We start from the raw sequence: 23,333 nt of genomic DNA, 5'->3' as shown, positions 1-23,333 counted from the left end.
ATTAAATAGCTTCGTTAAGCTTTTACCCAATTATTTTGCATTTTTTATTATTAATTTAATCATTTCAAGGCAAATTATCAGTTGCATATTTATTATTTGAATTTTTTATATATAAACTATATTCAAACATCGTAGATAATAAACATTGTTTGCAGTTTCTTTATTTAATACGCAATCCGCCTGTCGTGTAGGCAATATTCCGCACGTCAGGTCCGAATCTCATTTTATCCGCATGAGTACTAGGGCGGCATAATTACCAGGAGGGTAAGTTAAATATAAGGTTACCAAAATTGACCACTAGAGTGCGCCCCACTATAAGTTTCACGGAAAAAGATTGAGCTACATTTTTGCATCTGATACATTTGCAGCACATGAATTTTGCACCAGCATAATAGATGTCGTTAATCTTACTGTCCAGAAAAATAGGGTGTAAATAGATTGATTTTTCCCTTTATGGTAACTAATCGACGCATATTTGATTATTAAACACGTGAATCCACCTATAATTAAAAACATCTTTTCAAAATAAACTTTTTTTTTTTTATCAATGTATTTTATGTATTAGCAAAACAAACACAGTTCAAAATTGTAACCTTTATTTTATTGTGATTAAACCAATGAGAATAAAAAAAATAAGTTTCTTTGGGAAAGTTGTTTGTAATCATGGATAGGATCACGTGTTGAAGTATCAGTCACTAATTAAAGTCAACCTACATATTCTGTTATGAAGATATTTAACTTAAAATATGAAAGTGAAGCAAACGCAATGCCTAGTTTATAAGGTCTTGCTACATTTTAACTACCTATACATATGATGAACTTTATTCTTGAAAAAAACGATGATCATAAGAAGCTATATGTCATAAAACTTTTGCCAGATTAAGTTAATTCAGAGACAAAATACAGTCGCCAAATATTTTACGATTGAAAACTATTGCAGTGGCCGCTAAGCAAGATCGCTATCAGGTAATCGCAATGCAGGTGCCAAACATTATCTATACTTACTCCCCTATCAAGCGCATACTCATCTGAAATATTTATCTAAACTACTTACGTCCAACATGCCTATCATACAAGAAATACGACTGTGGATTGCATTTGTGTTCTGTACCAAACAAAGAGGTTAGGCTTGCTTTTCTTGTGCTCAAGCATCAAGACGAAATTTTGTTACCAAGTATTTATCTGAACTGTAGGTATTTTATATTCACAAAATAGCACATTTGGCACAAAACACAGTGGCACACAGTCACATATTATGTAAAATAAAATCGTAGATCAGGCCCACAGGACTGATACAGCCGGGGGACCTAGATCTACTGAAAGACTTTTGGGGTGACTAGCTTTCTAGGTGCCATGCGCGCCTGGTGGATAAAACAGGCACTGGACTGACACTGTTTTATCTACATCCGCCTTCCCTTAAGAGTTCGATTCAGTGCTACAATTTATGAGCTCCCTTTAGTATCATAAATTGTCTGCGAGAATTTGTTACGGATCAATTTGTGAATAACAGTGTTTCTGTAAGTTTTGTCGTAATGGAAGGTGGTTGTGAAGGTAAATATTAAAATATTTTCAATATTTCGAGTAGAAATTTATAGTTGTCGTAAAGTGAGGCTGCACTGAACTAATCAATTTTGCATTAGTTAGAAAATGTCATTATTGATTTTTGGTGCGTAAATGGTGTTAAAGAAAAAAGGAAAAAAAAAACATTATAATGAATATATAATAAAATAATGTGTCCTATTGTACATACTGATGTTTAAAACGAGATACGATTAATATTTTAATCTATAATGTCGCATGCAATAGGGAAGAAAGCCGACGACATCTGCAAGACCAGTTTTCATTCACTTTACCGATTTTAATGGTTACATTGTTACCCATAATACTGAGGTACTGCCATAATAGATATCCTTTATGGATACCCAACCCTAACTCGCCATCTTGAATATGATCGCAGTTCATCAAACCACTCATACCCTTTTAATACGAATACATTAATTTACTAAGAAAAACATTGGATAATGAATGAAACTAGTTCGAAGTATTAATTTCATCATCGATGTGTTTCAGATGAAGACGAGGCGGATTCTCGGTGTCTACTGAAAATTAGTGCTGGTTGGTGCATCTTTAAAAACCTAGGATAATAAACATCAAAAGTAGTTAGGGTGGTGGCAGCCGGTTTTACTTGAGTGCATTTGAGACCTTCAGAGATAATTATATCCCTGAACCGTAAGTATACATTTTTATTATGATAAATTAAGTGATACCAACGGTACCAATTTAAAGATAAATTTTGGGTTTACATACACACTATACCACTACAAACTATACGAATAAATACACTATACCAAAAAAGAAGATGAAGTGATAGGGAAAGTTGGATTCAAAAACATAACACTGACGTGACTGCCGATAGTGGTAATAATATCACTATAAACAAGTATATTGTGGTTATTAAAAAAAAGGCGTATGCAATGTTATTACGACCGGATTTTAGGCTGGGATGATCTGGCAAACAAACAATTATTTTTATACAGATCACTAAAACGGATTACTATAGCTCTGTAGATTAGAATTCCCGCTTTTTTGTGTAAAGGTCTTGCAATATGATTAAAAACGAGTCTGTAATCTTCATCATCAACGCAGTTCTAAACCTCCATCTTTTGAAAGTGTTATAAGAAACTGATTCTCATCAACTCATTCTCGATGCACGTCTATAAATTTAACAGTCCCTTTTTTTCATATGACTTTATAAAAACAATACAAAAGATGAATAACTTTTTTCGAAAGTTTGTTAAAATAATGCGACATTATTTTCAAAAACCCTAATGTATGCCGTTCACTTGATTTCAGAATACCTGTCTGCTGCCTGCCTACTACTACCTGCTACCTGTGTAGCGAGTATCATCATTCATCATCACCCATCATCATCATCATCATCATCAGTTTCAGTCTACTGGCTGAAGAAAGCCTGACCACCAACGGCTGCGAAGGTAACTGTCCTGTTACAATACCTTTACGAAATAATTTAGAATTTTACGCTCATCTAAAGACATGTGTCAAATCTTGCATAGCGAGAATACTACAAAACCACTGAGTTACCCGTTGTCTTCATATATTACTCATAATTGGAATGGTGAATGAAAAAAGTAATTAGACCGTCTTTTAGATAACCCTAAAATAATGAACACGTATTTTTACGCAAAAAAAACACCTACGAACATACAGCACCATTACATTTTGTGTTCGTCACTACAAATTTTGCATAAATGGTACAATAAAACAAACGTGTCTATTCTGTTTACATTACATTATAATACTCGATGAAACTACCATACGAAACTTCGATAAAGTCGACAATATTAATAGTTTGTACCGCTATTCAACAACAGACGGCACTGTGCCGTGACGTCATTTTTCTACCTCGCGGTTTTAAGATTCTCCGTCAATATAATAAACCTATGCAGATTATTATGCAATAGATTTTTTTCTCTGGACACGATTGTTTTATACTCTTGCGAGATATTTTTGGAACGTTGTACACGTGTCCAATATTTTTTGGTAACCTAAAATACGGACCAATTAGAATCACTATTATTAACCTTGTCATCACGTATATTTTACTTATAAGGTTCAAATCATTTATTCTCAAAAAGACACTGTCACAATGAGAATACAATTCAACACTTAAGCTTTGGTTTCCTAGGAAAGCGGTGCCGTCATGTAACGGCCGTAATACAGCGGTGAACGACGTTACTAGAACGTTGTCTATGTAAACAAAATGGGGCGGTTTCCTAGAGAGCGGTAACTGACGCCGTAACTTCAAAAAGCGGTGCCGCCATTTGCATGACGGCCGTCTTGACGGTGTCAGATAGTTTGGTGAACGTTTTATTGAAAGCGGTGAAGCTTTTTTAATACGTATTTGTGTTTTTTTTTTGGAACAACGTCAAATATGAGTTCCAACTCTTGGAGCAGCGAGGACGACGAAATTTAAATAGATTTTGTTCGTAACCACGAAGCAATAAATAATATAAAAAGTAAAGATTTTAGAAAAAGTCAACTAAAACAGAATTGGTGTCGTGAAATTTGAGAAATATTAAATAAAACAGGTTAGTAAGTATAACACAACTAACAAAAAGTTTATGACGGTGTGTTAAAACGGCCGTGGAACTTTCCACATGTCATCACCGTAAAGACGACCGTCTATTTGCGTCCGTAATATTACGGCCGCTATATGACGGCACCGCTTTCCTAGGAAACCCAAGCTTTAGCATTTCTATAGTACTGTATAACAAATTATACGTAATACCTACCGGTTATTTTCTATGATTGATATTAAATAAGTTTTTATTTCAATAACTTCTAAATAATTACAATTTTTACGGTTGGGAATGCCCTTTTAAGAAAATATAATTTCTTGTGGCAGATATTATATTAATATTATCTGCCATAAAGTAAGCAAAAATTGGTATTTTTTATACGTCCAGCAAACACTGTGCGAAAGCTCAGCGATTTTTATTATTTTTGAAATTAATCTACCAATTAGCTTTTTACTCCTAGGCATTATTAGGTTCTTAGGTTGCTTTATTAGGTAGGTTGGGTTATTAGGTAGGCATTATTAGGTTGCTTGCAAAGTTGTAGATCTATTACAATGGATGCGAAGGGTTAAATCATTAGTTTGTGATTATTTAAAAAAATAAAAATAGCTTCCGCCCGCGACTTCGTCCGCGTGGAATAGTTACTTTAGGCTAACGCTGACTTTAATTTGCGACGGTTATAGTGAGCTAACCTTAAAAGATAGACATATGCTGTCGTGCACTTTTTTTTTATAACTTTTAAAGGGGAACAATTCCGTCAGACATGATTTTTGCGAAACTTTAACCGTTTACGCAGCGTAAGCTCTCTCAATAGGAAAATGTGCGCCGCTTCTTTTGGTCTTAACGTGATAATATATAGCCTATAGCCTTTCTCGATAGATGGGCTATCTAACACTGAAAGAATTCAAATCGGACCAGTAATTCCTGAGATTAGCGCGTTCAAGCAATAAACAAAAACAAACTTTTCAGCTTTATAATATTAGTATAGATTTACTCAAGATGACGTTAGAGCTAAGCGTCCACAGGCCCGCATCGCACGTATCGGACGTATCGCATTATATCACAGCTATATGTATCTGAGTCGTCCATACGATGCGGATCAGTGGACGCCGTTGTATGAATTGTTTGCCTTGTATAAGGCAAAGTAAAATCCGTTACGTGCGATGCGTCCGATACGTGCGATGCGTGCCTGTGGACGCTTACCTGAAGTGCGAAATACGTAATGAATCATCACTGGGCGTTTTATTAACATAAATCATTTTAAAAGTATATCGAGGTGACATTGAAATTGAACAATAAGTTTTTTTATTAGATTGACCTGTGTGTAAATAATGATATGTAACAGGTTTAACCATCTTCCAAGCTTCGAAGCCTCATGAAAATTGGTAGCTGTATAAAGAAAGAAAGACTGAAGCTTCATGATAGATCATCGTACCATAGCTGTTTTGACTTAGAAAAGTCTTGTAATAATCTTCGACCACAATTAGGTATCAAGGTGTTATGATGAAGTCGAATGTGTTGCTTTTTATACTTCGTCATAGTGTAACGTAATACCTACTAACTACCTCTAGCGGTGACACCCGAGGGAACTAAGGAGATTGGGCAAGAATGTATGAGATTTGGTCCAAATGTCCACCACGAACGAGACCTATATAATTAAATAGTCCACTTAATTTAGAGTAACTTTTACTAAGAAAGTTAAAAAAAAACAATGCCAAAAAAAAGTTAGAGCCAAAAATGTATTCTTTATTTTCGGTAGTTTTTGTATGTTATCATTATTATTTTTTATTTTATTCCACTTCCATTTCCGCACTTTATCTAAAACTAAGATGAGTAAGACACATTTGTATATAAACAGCCCATATTTTTTGCCCGATGGATGTACGAATCACTAACCAATTGAGGCGCCAGAAGTGCTTGAATATACTCAGCGGTTCCTGGATCTAAGAAAGTTCGATGTAACTGGTGGTGTCTTCTTTGTAATAATTAACAATTCTATTTTGTCAGAAGTTACAGAAAGTACGAAAATCGAACATCACGAAAAGTAATTGAAAAAATTAAATTGAAAAATCTATAAAATATTGTATTTGATTTTGCTATAACTTTTTTCTGGCATTATATTTTTTTTACTTTCATAACAAAAAATGTTCTACATTTAACGGGCTATCTAGCCATATAGGTCTCGTTCGTGGTGGACATTTGGACCGGAATCGCCCATTGTCCTTTCCAGCCCCAGATAAAAGCCTATATGTACTCGAACGTATACGCTACATCAGTACCAAGTTTCATCAAAATCTATCCAGCAGTTTTTGCGTGAAAGCGGAACAAACATCCGTATTAAGATTAAACAGTCCTTTGTATTTACATCCACAGCTCACCAGGGGACCAGCTCATCATCAGCTGATCATCCTGGTGGAGTCATCATTGCGGGAAGGTGACGTCGGCGTCTCGTAGGCCGACGGTCAACATCTACAGCTGTCAGCTTCGGGAAGCCTTTTTTAATTTAGGTAAACCGTCAGCAACAATACATATTACAAAACAAAGTCTTTCACCGCTACCGTTTCTTTGAATGGCATTTTGCAGTGCAGCCTAGAAGGCTGTTTACTGGTCAACCGGGCAACTGTTTGTCTGCTTGCGATGAGCTCATAAATTATTGCACGGATTTTATTGTGGTATAACATAAAGATATTCATCATCTCCCGAGCCTTTTCCCAACTATGTTGGGGTCGGCTTCCAGTCTAACCGGATTTAGCTGAGTACCAGTGCTTTACAAGAAGCGATTGACTATCTGACCTCCTCAACCCAGTTTTCCGGATAACCTGCTACCCCTTGGTTAGATTGGCGTCAGAGTTACTGGCTTCTGACAAGGATGTTCAATGAAAGCCGGGACCTACAGTTTAACGTGCCATCCGAAACACAGTCATTGGTGTCTAAGATATACTTAGAAAGTACATACAAACTTGCACAAGTTGCATTGGTACTTGCTTGATCTGGAATCGAACCCACGCCCTCATACTCGAGAGGTTGGCTCTTTACCCACTAGGCCACCACGACTTCTTCTTTACCCACTAGGCCACCACTACTTCTTCTTTACCCACTAGGCCACCACGACTTCTCTTTACCCATTAGGACTTCTTAATATCCCTACTAATATTATAAATGCGAAAGTTACTCTGTCTGTTACGCTTTCACGTCTAAACCACTGAACTGATTTTAATAAAATTTGGTACAGAGATAGAGTTGACCTTGAGAAAGAACATAGGATAGTTTTTATCCCGGACTTTTGAAGAGTTCTCTTAGTTATGCGATATAACCGAAAACTCGACGAGGGCGAAGCCGCGGACGGAAGCTAGTAAACTATAAATAACATAAAGATACTATTTTGCAAAAAAAACGGGCACATTTGCGAAATCTTAGGTTTGAGGACTTTATGTATATTTCAAAGGTTTTAATGACTAGAATATGTATCATCAGGCTTAAAAAGTGTTAGCCAGGCATGCCTAAGAGTATATTCCGAATCTATAAAAATTCATGAATTGCTAAGTAAGTGACGAAATCCTCTCTCTAACCTCTGGACTAATCCCCTTTGCAAAGTTCATCGACAATTTGTTTCTTTTTTTTTTTCAGAAAACTTACAATGTAGTTTCAATAACGGACTGGTGTCCCTTTTTACATTTTTTTTATAACATCGAAACATTTTTGAAAAACTATGCCCATTTTGTACAATTTTCTTCTGTACTAAATGGTCTATTACCTATACTATGCTGATGATGGATGCTAAGGTTCTATGGTAAGATACCCACGCGGTTTAAAATATCCCTTTCTAATAAATAGAGACGATGTAGAGGAAGATCAGTACCTAGGGCTGTGACAAAACCAATTTAAAGTAATGCCTCTCACAACTCGTCTCATATTTGACATAAAAAAAACCGGGCAAGTGCGAGTCGGACTCGCTCACAAAAGGTTCCGTGCCATTATTTATAAAACGGACAAAAAAATCACGTTTGTTGTATGGGAGCCCCCCTAAATATTTATTTAATTCTAGTTTTCAGTATTTTTATTCTGAGAAAATTTAAGCACCCTAACTATCACGGTTCATGAGATACAGCCTGGTGACAGACAGACGGACGGACGGACGGACCGACGGACAGAGGAGCGAAAACAATAGTTCCCGTTTTACCCTTTGGGTACGGAACCCTAAAAAAACAAAACTAGTGATTAAATTCAAAACTAATCATACGAATATTGAGGATAGATAAAGCTATCCAAAAAGTTAAATTATTGCCATGTTGAACGCCACATTCAAGATATACTAAGCTGAAAGGGAATTATGATTTAAAAATTATTTCCCAGTTTTAGGAAAGGTCAAGTAGCTCAGTATTGCTTTTATTAAAGGAGAACATAAATAAAATCTCCGAGAAATGAAGACTCGCTTTTTGAACACTCAAAATCATGGATTGACAGAGCTCTACAGAGTCTATAGACTCTACAGGGTTCCCGAAGACTCACGGTTGGTTTATCAATTAGTGATTACGACATCTAAAGGTACGCTCCTCACAGTCTTTTCTGTATTTTGCATTCTATCCCGATGTTTTTAAATGACAAAATCTGTAAGTGAGTAAAGTTGTGATCAGCACCGCCAACTTAAAATTTGTTTTCGGTTCTATCACTTGTCTAAATCGTGTTCATTTATGAGAAAAGGCCATTTTAAACCGCGAGAGCAACATAAGCAGGAGAATGGTTCATACAAAAATATAGAAACATCGAACAATTCCAATTAAATCATTAGTGTAGTATAGACCATTCAGTACAGAAGAAAATTTTACCAAATGTGCATAGTTTATCAAAAATGTTACGATGTTACTAAAAGGTTCACCAGACAGTCATTGAAAATATATTTTAAGTTTTCTGAAAAAAAAAAAATTCAAAAGGCCGATGAACTTTCAAACTTCAAAATTCTAACTTATTGTTATGCTAGTAAAATGTTTCCAAGTTATCTAATATTAGTTTCCGCCCGCGGCTTCACAGTTTTCAGTGATACGAATAGTTGTCACTATCCGCATAACTGAAAAGTTCTCATCAATACGAATAATATAAGCCCAAACACGAGCTAGACTTCAGAAGGTCGAGGTCCCTCGACCTTCTCTGGTCTTCATCATCAAGTCAGCTCCAGACCTTCACTGTTGAATAGTGCTATCAGGCAAACACCTGAGTATCAAGTTTTTACCCTATGTATTCGTACAACTCTTCCATCATCAGATCCTGACCTGATGACAATGGGACCACCTGGGAAGTATACGCTATCAAACTAAACAAGAATCATCAAATCGATTAATGAATGGCTGAGTAATCGCGTAACAAACATAAAAAAGGGAGGCATTGACTACCTCCGCTTTTTGGGAAGTCGGTTAAAAAACTACCCTATGTTATTTCTCAAGGTTAATTATATCTTTGTACCAAATTTAATTAAAATCCTTTAGTGGTTTAGACTTGTAAACGTTACAGACGGACGTACAGAGTTACTTTCACATTTATAATATTAGTAGAGATTCAAGTCATAAGATTACTTTGAAACATACACAAGGTACATAAAAATAATGCTCGTTTTTTTGCATTACAGTGTTTTACAGCAGTAAGTGTAAAACAGGCGCACGTAACAAACACATCTTTTCTTTTGTTTGTTTGTACCCTGAACGTTCTGAAACTGCTGTATCGATTTAAATTCTTACACTGCTGGAAAGCAACACTATTTCCCATGGCTTTATTTTATCAGGTTACGGACTGTAGTTGAAGTCGAGTGAAATCTCATCATCAGAACAATCTCGTGCAGAATTACACGCCTGTCTAGGGAATATAAAGCTCGTTTTTAGGGTTCCGTACCCAAAGGTTAAATCGGGACCCTATTGTGTTCGCTCTTCTGTCCCTCTGTCCGTCCATCTCTGTCACCAGGCTGTATCTCATGAACCGTGATTGTTCGAGAGCTGAAATTTTCACAGATGATGTATTTCTGTTGCCGCCATAACAACAAATACTGAAAACTAAAATAGAATAAATATTTTGGGAGGCTCCCATACAACAAAAGTGTTTTTTTGCTCTTTAAATAATGGTACGGAACCCTTCTTGCGGGAGTCCGACTCGCATTTGGCCGGTTTTTATTTATATGATGAGCAAATTATACCTAATTCAATGCAAAACTTCTCCAGACGTCAAGTCTTGTGTGCAGGTGCGTAACTACCACGAACAAGAGAGACTAACTACGTGTAATCTTTTTACAGATGCCGTTGCGGACAAATGTATGCTTCGCACTCGACTAGCATCATCATCCGCAGCGTCAAGACTATCTACTGTTAAACAAAGGCTTCCCCCAACAATTTGCCTGCCTCCAGCGCTATTAAGCAGGCTTTATACAACGTGTAACGTTTAATGCGCAAAACTTCAAACACCACAAACGATCTCTAAATCAACCATCCGAATTCTGAAGGAAAATCAGAGATTTCGTGAGCTCAACAGCTCATAACACCTTTCCAACTGGTTGGTTCTGCAGGCAATTGACATCATTACCTGCGCCTGTGCGCGTCGATACGACGCTTTTGGCGAATTCGTTCGCGAACGTGGTGCAGACTCTGCTCATTGTTCTTTTGAATCTATATCTAGCTTTTGCGCATTAAAGTTACACGTTGTATAGATCGTCCGACCACCTTCAAGCTGCGAAATCGAATATTTTATCTAATAAGAGCAGAGCGCGTCGCGCCACGCTTAGTGTAGTGTTTCGTAGTTGCAAATATATTTCGTAGTTTCTATGAATTTTACCTTTCACTTGCTAACGCAAATTATGTATTTCAAAATCAGTGGATTCTGGCTAATATTACAATTGCGAATGTGTGTTTGTATAAACATCAAGTTTGGCAAAGTTTGAAACGTTTTCTGAAAGTAAATCTTTTAGTCGCTTCTTTAGGAAACAATTGTAAGCTTTTTGAAATTATATCACTTAATATTCATGCTATGCTATAATAAAATAAATGACTTACTAATTCATGACTGTTGTTTTATTTGCCATATTTTTTAAGAAGTAGTAATACCTACAAATATTTATTTAATAATGATATTTCATCAATAGATGACTGAGAATAAGAACTTATTACAAGTAAAACTCAAAATACATGAAAGAAAACTATAGTAGGCATGACGAATAAAACAGTAATTAGTCAGTTCATTAGATAACCCTTATAATAACAGATACACATTTTTTTATTTTCTCTCACAGACCAATAACAACTAGAATAACAGACGTTTCACTAATTTTATATAAAAGAAACGTCACAACGCCTTTATGTTACCTTGGTGAATTTTTTACGTTTTGATAGTATAAAATAAATACGTGTCCAATATTTTTTGGTAACCTAAAAGGCGGACTAAATCGAATCTCAATTTTTTAAACCTGTCGTCACGCCAAACAACACAATTGTTGTTTGAACCCTAAAAAATATAAATCATAACTCACATAATATCATATTAAAATGTCACAACATTCTAAACCTAGATAGATTGTTTTGTTCTTGTTGATTTTTAATTGGTGTGCATAAATCTAACAATCTCTATCTAAACCCCGACACCAAAACGATAAGGTGCCAAAGTTTGACGTGTTTCTGTACTATCGTAATTCCCGAACGAATAATCGATTTATAATTTGAAAGTTTAAAATGTTTTGTGTAGATGGCGTAGTTTACACATTTGTTTTACTTTAGCAACAAAAATGACCTATAATTTAAAAATCAAGGTGTCGACCGTAAAGTTAAGAAGAGTTTGGCGCGGTCGGCCTTTGAATGGGTGGACTTCTTGCCATGACAAATTCCTCCGAGTTTCTGAAGGCACATTGAATTTACCTGGCTGTTATTACATCTTTGGCGATTATTACGAGTAGCCCGGGTTTCAGGAGGAGGTCAGGTAGGCAGTTGTACCCTGTAAAATACTGGCACGCAATGATGGCGTAGCATGCCAGTCCGTTGCCCGGGACTGGAGACAATTTTACCGACCTCGACTTTAGGCATTAAGCATTTTTTTAGTTTGAAGACTAAAAAAAATGTTTCGTTTTTCTTTTTTGTAGTTTTGTTGAATATGAAGAAATAAATTGCGTACTTTAAAAGCGCGAGTAGAGCGAGTGCAATTTTTTTTGCCCGCATGCTACTGTGGCGGACTAAAACCTGTACAGTCGGAACTTTTTGTGTGTGTGTTATGTTTTATATTTTATTAATTTTTCTCCTTCAAAAAATAAACTGACAGATGACAATACTTTTACAATCTTGATGAAGCATTTTTATTTAGTTAGAATCCTGCGTAGCATGCTTATGAGCATCTCGCTTAGATGCTACATTGGTGACCCCGACGTGATGAGGCGCAGCACGAAATCACAAGAGCTGACACTACTAACACCAATACGACATCTGGGGCGAAAATAACGAGAAGCGGGCGTCGAGTAAAGTTCCCCGATTTTTATCGACCGTAGTCACGGTCTGGCCGGGGGGAACATGTGGCGGACTAAAACCTGTACAGTCGGAACTTTTTGTGTGTGTGTTATGTTTTATATTTTATTAATTTTTCTCCTTCAAAAAATAAACTGACAGATGACAATACTTTTACAATCTTGATGAAGCATTTTTATTTAGTTAGAATCCTGCGTAGCATGCTTATGAGCATCTCGCTTAGATGCTACATTACCATTACCCCAGCGCCCGCTAAATATTGAAAGGTTGCGAGAAGTATGTAGTACATGAAGTATTTAGAGTAGTTCATAACAAAGTTCATTAGGAAATGGAGAATTTTTTTCTCTTATTTAACAGCCTCAAACTCAAAAAACAGTCAAATTCAGTAAAAGTAATTTACAGCATACTGAGCTATTTTGCTACGTTTATAGTCGAAAAAGGAAGTCGAGTAGAAAAATCAAAATATTTAAGATAGCACGAGCGAAGTGAGCGGATTTTTTTTTTAGTTAAGGTGAAATTAAGAAACAATGTCATTATAGTTCGGCCATTCAGAGAATGCGTTCCTGACACGTCGCGATTGAACTGACGACGTAACTACATTCATTGATTATTGATATAATAATGTTGTTTTAATGCTCCTCAATTGTTAAAACGGTAAACAACCAGCAAAAATATTTTTATCGTAACTGCAACGCCATTGCAAAGTTACGTCGTCAGTTCAATCGCGACGTGTCAGGAACGCATTCTCTGAATGGCCGAACTATAACAAAGAGGATTTAAAAAGTAAAGATAATCATAGTAAAAAAAGCAAGAGGCGAGCGAAGCAAGCGCGATTTTTTTTATGTTTGAGGAATCAAAAAGCAAACTTATTTTAAAATATAAATTGAACAACGAGCCACCACGAAAGTGCAAGTGATTTTTTTTCGAAGTTTAGAACAATTAAAGATAAATAGTATTAATTAAAAAATATATTTATTTGGGATTGCAAAAAGTGAAAATAATGTAATATACACCATTTATAGTTCGGCCATTCAGAGAATGCGTTCCTGACACGTCGCGATTGAACTGACGACGTAATAACATTCATTGATTATTGATATAATAATGTTGTTTTAATGCTCCTCAATTGTTAAAACGGTAAACAACCAGCAAAAATATTTTTATCGTAAGTGCAACGCCATTGCAAAGTTACGTCGTCAGTTCAATCGCGACGTGTCAGGAACGCATTCTCTGAATGGCCGAACTATAACTACAACGTTGTCTTTGTAGTTTAATAACCACAATCAACCGGGAAATTGCCACCCATTGGCCACATCGGAGATTTGACAGCTGAAAATGGTTCGGTTATCGTTATAATTATGCTATATTCAAAGGTTGCAACTCAATGTACTTTTATATTTTTTATACATTTTTATAAAATAATTAGAAAAAAAAATGTTCCAATTAATTAATTATGTAATATTAATTCGACTCTAATGTTCAAAAATATATTTTATGCGATTAAAATAATTTAATTTATAAAAGATTTAATATTTATTTTAAAATTTATTTTTGAAGTAAAACCACTTGAAAAAAAGATAAATTGATTAAAAATATTATTTTAACCATTTAATTCACATAATCGTAAATAAAACCGTTAAAAGCACCAACAGGTGCATATTTCATAAAAAAGTAAGTGCATATAAAAAAAGTTAAAATAATTTTTCGCCAAAAAGAATTACTAAAAAAACCCTCAAACTAGGCCTGTATCTTGAGGATTGAGGATTTATAAAGCAATTTTTAAATTTTATTTTTTTGCACTAAATTATTGTAATTATTTTTAATTTACACATTTTAAAAATACAGCACAATACAGTTACAAAGAAAAATACTCATACACCCATTTCATATTTAATTTTGAATAGTGTTTATGAAACAGCACGGCGAGCTTGGCCGTCCCGGCCGAGCTCGCAGAGCCGTCTGAATCCCAAACTGCGTTCGCATTAGAACGTAGGTACCACATACATACAGCACATAGCACACTAGAGTAGTGGGGGACACAGGCACTGTATGCAACGTCATTCGATATCCTTTTATCTTTTAAAAAGTCGAATATCAAAATGATCACAACCAAAATAATTTACTGAATTTTTCTTCTAATATTTAATTCGTTGAAAGCTGATTCGAATGTTAAATGAATTTGCTTGTCGCTGTAAATAAGTTGTTATTGTTTTCCGGTGACAAAACACAGTCAAAACACAAGCTAATATCATCAAAACTAATATTGAAAGTATACATTAAAAATATAATCTGAGTAACTGTAATCATTTTATTTTGCTGAATTAATTAATTTAGATCCTCGATATATTTATTTTGTCGTTTCTTAAAACTGTGAGAACATGTCATTTGAACCTCCACTTTATTAATTACAGCTTAAAACTGTCTTAAGTTGAATTAAATATTCGTATATTATATTAATAGAAAAATAATTGACCAAATTACGGATTTCAGTTTAGTGTTTTAAGATAAAAATTAAGGCTTCTAAAAAAATAAGTACAGCACATGAGTTTTGGTACATGCGCAGTGCAGCCTCACAGTACATTCGGAGTATCGAGGAGAATTCCGGTTTATTGACCGCTGACATCAACATACGTATACATACAAAAGGGATGAAAAATGTTGTCATCTTTGCGATCGATATATCAACAGAGGAGCCATGTTGTTGCTCATTAACGAAGCCAAAAAACGAACATGATACACTTAGTTACCATATAAAACATGATAGAATTTTTACAAAAATATTGGGTGATTTTCAGAAGACAGGAGGGACTTTTTATTTTATCGCCATCATGATAATTATTTCTATGCAAAAGACAAAAGTAATTGGATAGTATTTTGTAGTGCTCCTATCATAACGATAAAATTGACCTTATTTAGCAGATATTTAGATATCGTCTACCTTTGTTTAGTCCTAAATTATTTGAAACGTCAGAACATTACATTCAAATGATGAAATAGTCTTGATAGATTTAGCTGTTCAAAATACGACCAAGAATATTGTGTAGCAAAATATACGCAGATTACCTGCTACGTTGATTACTGAATAAAAAATATTATGCTGTTACTGCAGCATGTTAAATTGATGGTTCGTATAATTAATTAAAGGTGGTGGGTCAGACCGATCACCGCAGTCATTCTGTAGTCATAGCAATAACAATTACTTTCGCAATGTGTTTAATAATAAAAGTTTATGGAGCATTAATATGGAAGATGAGAGGAACCAAATATATTAATGTTAAAGAAATTCTATTAAGAATTGACACGGTTACGAAACAATTATTGTTTCTCTGCAAATCATATTTACAAGCTAAATTGATAAGGTGAACGACAGCTACGACTTCGTAGCGTGTAGTCTCTTCGTAGCGTGTAGCCTAGATAAGACAAATCGTAGTAATTTCGTAGCAGCTAAGTAGGTATTCCTTAGTGAGACAGGGTAATCCGACAGAGGGTCGGGTTATAATGTGTAAAGGCACCTAACACTCAGGTGACAGTGAGATTTATTGCAGGCCCATAGAATAATATGCTTCAAATAAATTAATTGGCTTTATATTTGATACATTATTTAATAACTATATTATGTATAAGATAGTATATTGAGGGCATTAAAATTAAATGGATATTGAATAAAAACAAACAAATATTTTATAACCATTTATTTAAGAAGTAATACACGGTTACAGGACAGAATACACTGATATACACAAAACTTAAAAAGTAGATTGTTTAAAATACATCGATCACATGATTTTAAAATTATAAACATTCACTTAAGTAATATCACCTTTTAACATTAAAGTAAAGAATGAAACGAACATATAGTTTATCATTGTTATAAAGAACATTATATCTTGTATACGTAAATATCGATGAATTCCAGGCTTACAACTACACCATTCCAGAAGATCAGAGATCCCATAGCAAATACATCAGGAAAATAAAACCTCATATTGTTAAGTAATTCTTCGGGCTGACCCCTCTTAATTTTAGCGTAACGGTGCAAAAATTGTAACATGCCCATTTTGGGTGTAGAGTAAAGATATCAACAATTACACAATAGAAAATTGAAGATCCAAAAGGATGCGAGTCAAAAAGTATAAGTTAATACAATGATATCAAAATACGCAGCTTCTTTCTCGTATTCAGAGGGTTGTTTGAAGAGACAGTAGTACAGAGAAGCCGATTGCCGCGATTCTTCTGTTTGATCTGCGAATCACTCTGCTCCGTCTCGACGGTATCAGATTTGCCCAAAAATGGATGTCTTCAAATCGCAACAATCTTCAATCGATCTTTTGGTTTTAATAATTTTTTCTTGAAGTTTTTGCACTCTTAATTATGTTTCAAGAAAAAACGAAGAAAATATTTGACGATTGTTGAAAAAGCTGCGTAATTCTAGAAAGTTATTGATCAGTTTTTCTTTGTGCGTAGAAGTTTTGTAGAGGAATAGGTGCGTGATCCGTGTAGAGAAGTAGCTCAGCTCTGTAGCTCGCTGCACCAGCAAACTAGGTGTATACTCTCAAGCTTCACGATCACAAGTTATAATACAATTACATCTTCTGTTTTATATTATACGACCTTGTTACGAGTACCTCGTTATGGCGAGATGACAAGTGACCGGCGCGCGCTGCACCGACAGAAGTTACCAATGCTAAAAATCTCGATAGAATCAAAAGATCGTATCTCGAACGTAAAGCTGGTTTTAGACGAGTTGTAACTTTGTTATTTCTATTCCGGTTTCATTACAAATTAAAATTATGAATGCTAAAGCTATGTTTAGTGGAAATATAATTATTGCTAGATTTGCTACAATTTACGTGGTGTAAATACTTGGATGATTTACGAGTTTACGCGTTAACGGTGACCTCCAGCAACGCATTTCCATAAATCACGTCCGGGTCGTTAGTCGAATATATTAGTGTTGCTCTCATTGAGGGCGGAAGTATGAATTATTCATTCGATTCTTCACATCTCGTTTTAATAAGTTTTTTGTATTACAATTTGATATGCATAATGTATCCTGTGAAGTCAGTAGGAAGCCGAGGTATTCAATATACCTCATTAATTATTTGCCCAAAGCAAGTTAAGGGATTTTTATCGATAATGATAATATTTCGATAGTCCACAACAATACCGGCAGAAACACTTATTGACCAACGGGAGGCTTTTTAATGTTTGTATTATATTGTATCAGTAAAATAGGCCTTACAAACTTTTTACATACTTTTCATTCTGTTCAACCCTTGTGGAGCTTTCAATCAAAATTTATGAAGAAGATAATTTGTTTTACTTAAATCGATATACATAATTTACTTTAGTGTTGTGTTTTTCTTCTCACTTTGTTGTTTTTATTTCTTTTGGTTTGCCGGAGTAATAAATAGTTGTGCAGAATTTATTGTACTATGAACTTATTCACATCGTACAATGTGTAACTGATTTGAATAATATTATACCTATATATAAATTTATTTTGATAAGATCTTTAAGACTTGTAATATAGCAATATAAGAGTAAAATTACAGATGTATATACATATAAAGAGGACAACGAGGACAATTTTTCAAGTTCATTAAATACTTAATACTGTAGTCCAAAAGTTTTCGTTGCAATATAAGCCGCGGTTTTCGTTTCGTAGATCTTAATCTCGAATTCATAGCTATAGCGGCAATCTTTTATTACTTAAACCACTGATTAAAATATATTTTATCAATTGAAACAATGAAGAATTCTTCGGTAAATAAGAAAAAGTCAAGTTCGTGTATCTAGTCCATGTATCTAGGTTAGCCCGTGGAAACTTTAGCGGGAGATTTGAAAATTTCATTAACTCAAGGTTTTGTCCTTAAATATGGCATCTTGTATTATTCACTACTGCTATTCTTTACTTAGTTTTGATTAATTAAGAACACTGGACTATTACGAGTTTACATTTAACTTGAAACAATTCTGATATTTCATGTAGGCGTGTGTTATCGAATTTACCAACAAACTACTTCATAACTTAACCTTAATTATAGAGTAATTTTTAGTTAAAGTGGATTTTACGAAGCAGGAAAATGTTACGGGCATTGTAAAGTGGCTCTTTTGATTTTCAGATGTCGAGTGTTAATTTATGACAGGGCAGTGTGAAAACTGCCTTGCCGAACTATAAAATAAGTTGGTGTATCCATAGGCGCCTTTAAATTGCACATGCGCAAAGCATAGAATCGATAATACAGAGATTTGGTAATGGTAGGTGAGCTGTTCGGACCACGAATTGAATTGGCTCCAGTCAAAATTTACGGCTACAAGATTAGCAAATTGATGTCAGGTTAGTGAATTCAAAAATGTATCATGCTTCATTTTAATGTATGCTCCGTTCCCGCAGATAGATTGGGACACAGCTCCATAGTATATGAGACGAGCATCTATACAACTTGGCGATGTGCCCATTCATCGCTGCTCGCAACAAGTTACTGCTTTTATGTATTGTAGGAACTCGCTTTTTTAATGAATGAGCAATCTATTCCTTATATTTTACATAAAATAATATACGGAGGACATTAACAAATGCGGTGTTAAGTGAAACCATAATGATGACGTCATACTGTAATTACTTTTGTTAATGATATAATCTTGGCATTAGAAGCTCAAACAATATTTTATCGCTAACACCCCTAGCCTATTAAAAGCCGTGTGAATCTTGTCTCTTAAGCCTACTCGGCCATCGTCAATTCTGCTCGTATCTAGGTCAGTGGGCACAAACATACATGTACTCATATAGGCAGAAACGTTGTGAAAATTGTATTGTAGGTGATTAAGAGTGAACTTTAAAGACCGTTGGGTAATAAAACGTCCTCTTTGAGATAAAATATGATACAGAACATTATAAAATACTTAAACATTTTTAATTGTCATTACAGGCATGGAGGTCGACGTTGTGAAGAAAAAGGGGAAAAAGAAGCGCAATTCTCATAAGCATAAACGTAACGGCACCAAGCGTATTCGTGTCGAGAGTGAGCTTGCCAAGGCACTGAAAGCTCTTGTGTTGGAGAACAAAGGCAAGCCGAAACAAAAGCCGAAAAAGAAGCCAAAACAAAAGGTGGACAAGCCAGCACGTGCGGTCGTGAAGCCCGTCCCACCGCGTCATGTGAACCACGGCATCTGTCACATCAAATGCCGTCACACTGCTTAAATGTTCTGTGTTCCTGGTGTTCTGTGGTACGTCCTCAACTTGTTGTGTTTTTGTAGACTAGTTACAATTGTCTGTTCTATATAATCTTTACCGTCAATCATTGTTAAAACCTTTGGAAGAAATTTGTAATCTTTGCTAAGTATTCTTTACTTTATTGGGTAAATTGTTCATTGTTTGATAATTCCGTAGGTTTCTTATCGATTATACAAAAGTATTCTAAAGTAATTATCACCCCAAATTTTATAAATGTTATTCTGTTTGAATTTGTTGAAAATACTTAGGTAAAATTAGAACCAAAGTTACCTACTGTTAGTTATATCTTTATATTATTTGTTATCATGTGGACTGGTTTAGGCTGTGGATTTGTATTTTTATACTTAATTTTAACCCAGATATGTCTCTATTTATACAGCTCTATCGCTATTGTTTTTAAATGTGCTTGCTATATTGTCACATGCATATCTATCTATTTGTTTCACGTTGTTCAGATATCGTGACAATAAAAACTACTTCTTTGTCTCTATTTTCATTTATCTCCAAATAAGACTACCTCAATAAATCTTGTTGTAAGAGTGTACTTACAAAGTAAGTATTGTACACGGCATTTAATAGCCTTTCTCAGTTCTCTTTTTTTATTCCATTCAAGTGGAAATCATTACTGGCATCAATGTTTTATAACAACCATTAGTGGCACACACCTACAGTTAATGTGATACACATGGTGATGTAGATAATGGACATAAACAGGAGATACACAGCCAGGTAATCAACGCTGAATACTTTAGCTTTTACATACTTTTACATTACTTATTTTATTTTTCATATTACTCAAGTTTCGCTATCTGTCATATACTAAACAGTGTATTCTTAGGTCATTGTCATTAGCCAGTAAGTCTGACACCAGTCTAACCAAGGGGTATCGGGTTGCCCAGGTAACTGGGTTGAGGAGGTCAGATAGGCAGTCGCTTCTTGTAAAGCATTGGTACTCAGCTGAATCCGGTTAGACTGGAAGCCGACCCCAACATGATTGGGAAAAAGGCTCGGAGGATGATGTATTCTTAGGTCATTAAATTCTTTATAAATTGTCCAGCTCATAAGACAAGAAGGAAAACAAAACAATAAGGTGTAGACACTGCTGAATTCTAGCAGGCCTGCTATGGGAGAGGTAAAATAAATCCGTAAGATAACTATGTTTTTGTTCATCATAAACAATTATATATGACTTTCAATCATACTTAAATACATAATTAATAAATGGTAACTTTCAGTTAGTGGATGATTTCAGCTATATCTGAAATACTTTCATTCTGCAATACAAGCAAATTGTAAAAACAATAAGTTCTTCCAAAAAGTCTCTCGATAGGGTCATATCACCATGCTAAATAGTGAACGGGAGTCGCAGCACATTTCTTATCATCGGCGTATCAATATTTTGATAGCGAATAGTAATGGTAGTAAAAAGCTTAAAACCTAACACCAACCTAACCTAAAACTAGTCTAGTACTTGTACAGTCGTCCCTGCTGGACCTATCGAAAATTATTAAGTTTTATTTCGCCGATGCATTCATTGAAGCTAATAGTAGCCAGCCCTTCTTGTGACACATACTATATTCAATCCACCAAAACATATACCGCTGTCCATTCCACACGCTCATATCTTTTGTGTTAGAAAGAGCAATTATAGGCGAGTGAAAGGGAAAGTAAATCGAGTATTCAGGTCAAAACGCTTCAAAAGAAAAAAAAAAACTAGAGCACTCTTTGGTTCTGTGACATGCCAGAACAAAAAAATATAATGTCCTCCAAGGCTTTGATTTACAGAGATGCTACCAAAATAAAGTGGTACTAACTAAAATACATGAAATTGTGGACAACGAAACAATTGACCACACACGTGGAGAACAAAATAACAAGCGGAGATTTCATAACGAAAAATGTCCTAAGAAAGTTGCACGCCAAAATGCAGGTATTCGGCAGACGAGGAATGATACATCTCCACCCTTAAATGCCATTTACGGGACCCGGCCATCATTTTCAAAATTAAATTACCAAACAATGAAGACCAATCTTGGTTTTTCATTTGAGAAGGAACCCGAATGCCTCGTTAGGTCTAGTAACAAATCATGCCGTCACGCTTATTGCCCTTTACCGTAACCTACAAGAAAGCGCCTGACCTACGTTTCCTATGGCATCTCCGCTATCTTTCCTCCCTCCGTGGCCACACATTTATCATACTTTCTTTATATTTTTTTATTTATGCGGATATTTTTTATCAATGACATAAATATTTTAAACAAATTGGCTTAAAATCTAATAATCACTCCCGAAATGAAGTCTGAAATAATGCGCTTATTGTATTATTTACAAATAAAACTTAAATGGCGAAACGGCACGAGATGTAGTCATATTTTTATTGAGTTTTCAATTATTAAGGTTTGCATGACGATCATTATGTAAACTTTACGCAGAAAGTGAAAAACCGAAATGACCTGCAAAATAATAATAAACAAATGTCACAGCTTCAATCTGTAAGATTTCTTAATAAAATTAAAAGTATTCTTAAAACAAAAACACACAAGCTCAAAGGCTCGAGTAACTTGATATAAGTAATTTTAACTTCTTATCTATGGTAACATTACAAATGTGTCATCTCTTTCACTTTCCCTATTCGTCTTTCATGTTTTGTGTATTCTAGGTTAACTTGATTTTAAAGATGACACTTTGAGCTACCTGCGTTTGACGGATGCGATGACTCCGTAAAATTGTTGGGTTACACTGTATACGCCGTTCAATATCTACAGGTAGCTAAGTGGTTGGTAGTAGTAAACAGCACTTCCGCTGTGCAAGTACTTAGTGAAAAAAAATCTGCGTTGTTTTAACCAAATATTAAGTAAAAATGTCGCACGATCACAACTACAATAAGGAAGAAACTCCCTCTGGTTATATAGATTACGATCAACCTTCAACGAGCAAGCAAACAGGCGTGAAGAGGAAGTGCCCGGCAGATTGGCTGTACGAGATCACAGCACAACACTTCAGATTATGTGATCGTCCAGTTACAATAATAGACACCATAACCATATTATCATCCGATGAAGAAGATGAAAACGAGAAAAATAATGCCACTAAAATGAATAAAGTTACGGGAAATAATAACAGTAACAAAGCGTCAGATGCAGCTGACACTGAACAAGGAGCCAAAAGCAATTCAAATCCTGAAGATGTTCATAATAAAGGGAAAAATGCTGCAAAAGACGAGACAACAGGGAATGAAGGAACATCCGTGGCGAACGCTGGAGAGGAAAAAGATGATGTGGAGGAAAATACAGCAGGGAATGAAGGACCATCCATGGCAAACGCTGGAGAAGAAAAAGATGATCTGAAGGAAGAAACAACAGTGAATGAAGAACCATCCTTGGAGAACGCTGGAGAAGAAAAAGATGATCTGAAGGAAGAAATAGCAGGGATTGAAGGACCATCCGTGGAGAACGCTGGAGAAGAAAAAGATGATCTGAAGGAAGAAACAACAGTGAATGAAGAACCATCCTTGGAGAA

General features: G+C 35.1%; 1 protein-coding gene and 1 long non-coding RNA gene across 2 annotated transcripts; both read left to right on the top strand.

Annotated features, from left to right (window-relative positions):
- Positions 1 to 1,442: 1,442 nt before the first annotated feature.
- On the top strand, positions 1,443 to 11,132 carry LOC124645264. Its single transcript, XR_006986201.1, has 5 exons — positions 1,443 to 1,551; positions 2,071 to 2,229; positions 2,854 to 2,993; positions 6,471 to 6,604; positions 10,373 to 11,132. It is a non-coding gene; the product is annotated as an uncharacterized LOC124645264 (long non-coding RNA).
- A 7,703-nt stretch (positions 11,133 to 18,835) lies between these two features.
- On the top strand, positions 18,836 to 20,273 carry LOC124645263. Its single transcript, XM_047185061.1, has 2 exons — positions 18,836 to 18,917; positions 19,510 to 20,273. The coding sequence occupies exons 1-2, from the start codon at positions 18,836 to 18,838 to the stop codon at positions 19,779 to 19,781; spliced, it is 354 nt and encodes a 117-aa protein (XP_047041017.1). The 3' UTR covers positions 19,782 to 20,273.
- The last annotated feature ends 3,060 nt before the right edge of the window (positions 20,274 to 23,333 follow it).

The sequence above is a fragment of the Helicoverpa zea genome, chromosome 31 (genome assembly GCF_022581195.2).
Source record: "Helicoverpa zea isolate HzStark_Cry1AcR chromosome 31, ilHelZeax1.1, whole genome shotgun sequence".
NCBI classification, from domain to species: Eukaryota; Metazoa; Arthropoda; class Insecta; order Lepidoptera; family Noctuidae; genus Helicoverpa; species Helicoverpa zea.
Note: the sequence above shows the minus strand (reverse complement) of the source record. Positions and strands in the feature narration are given on the sequence as shown.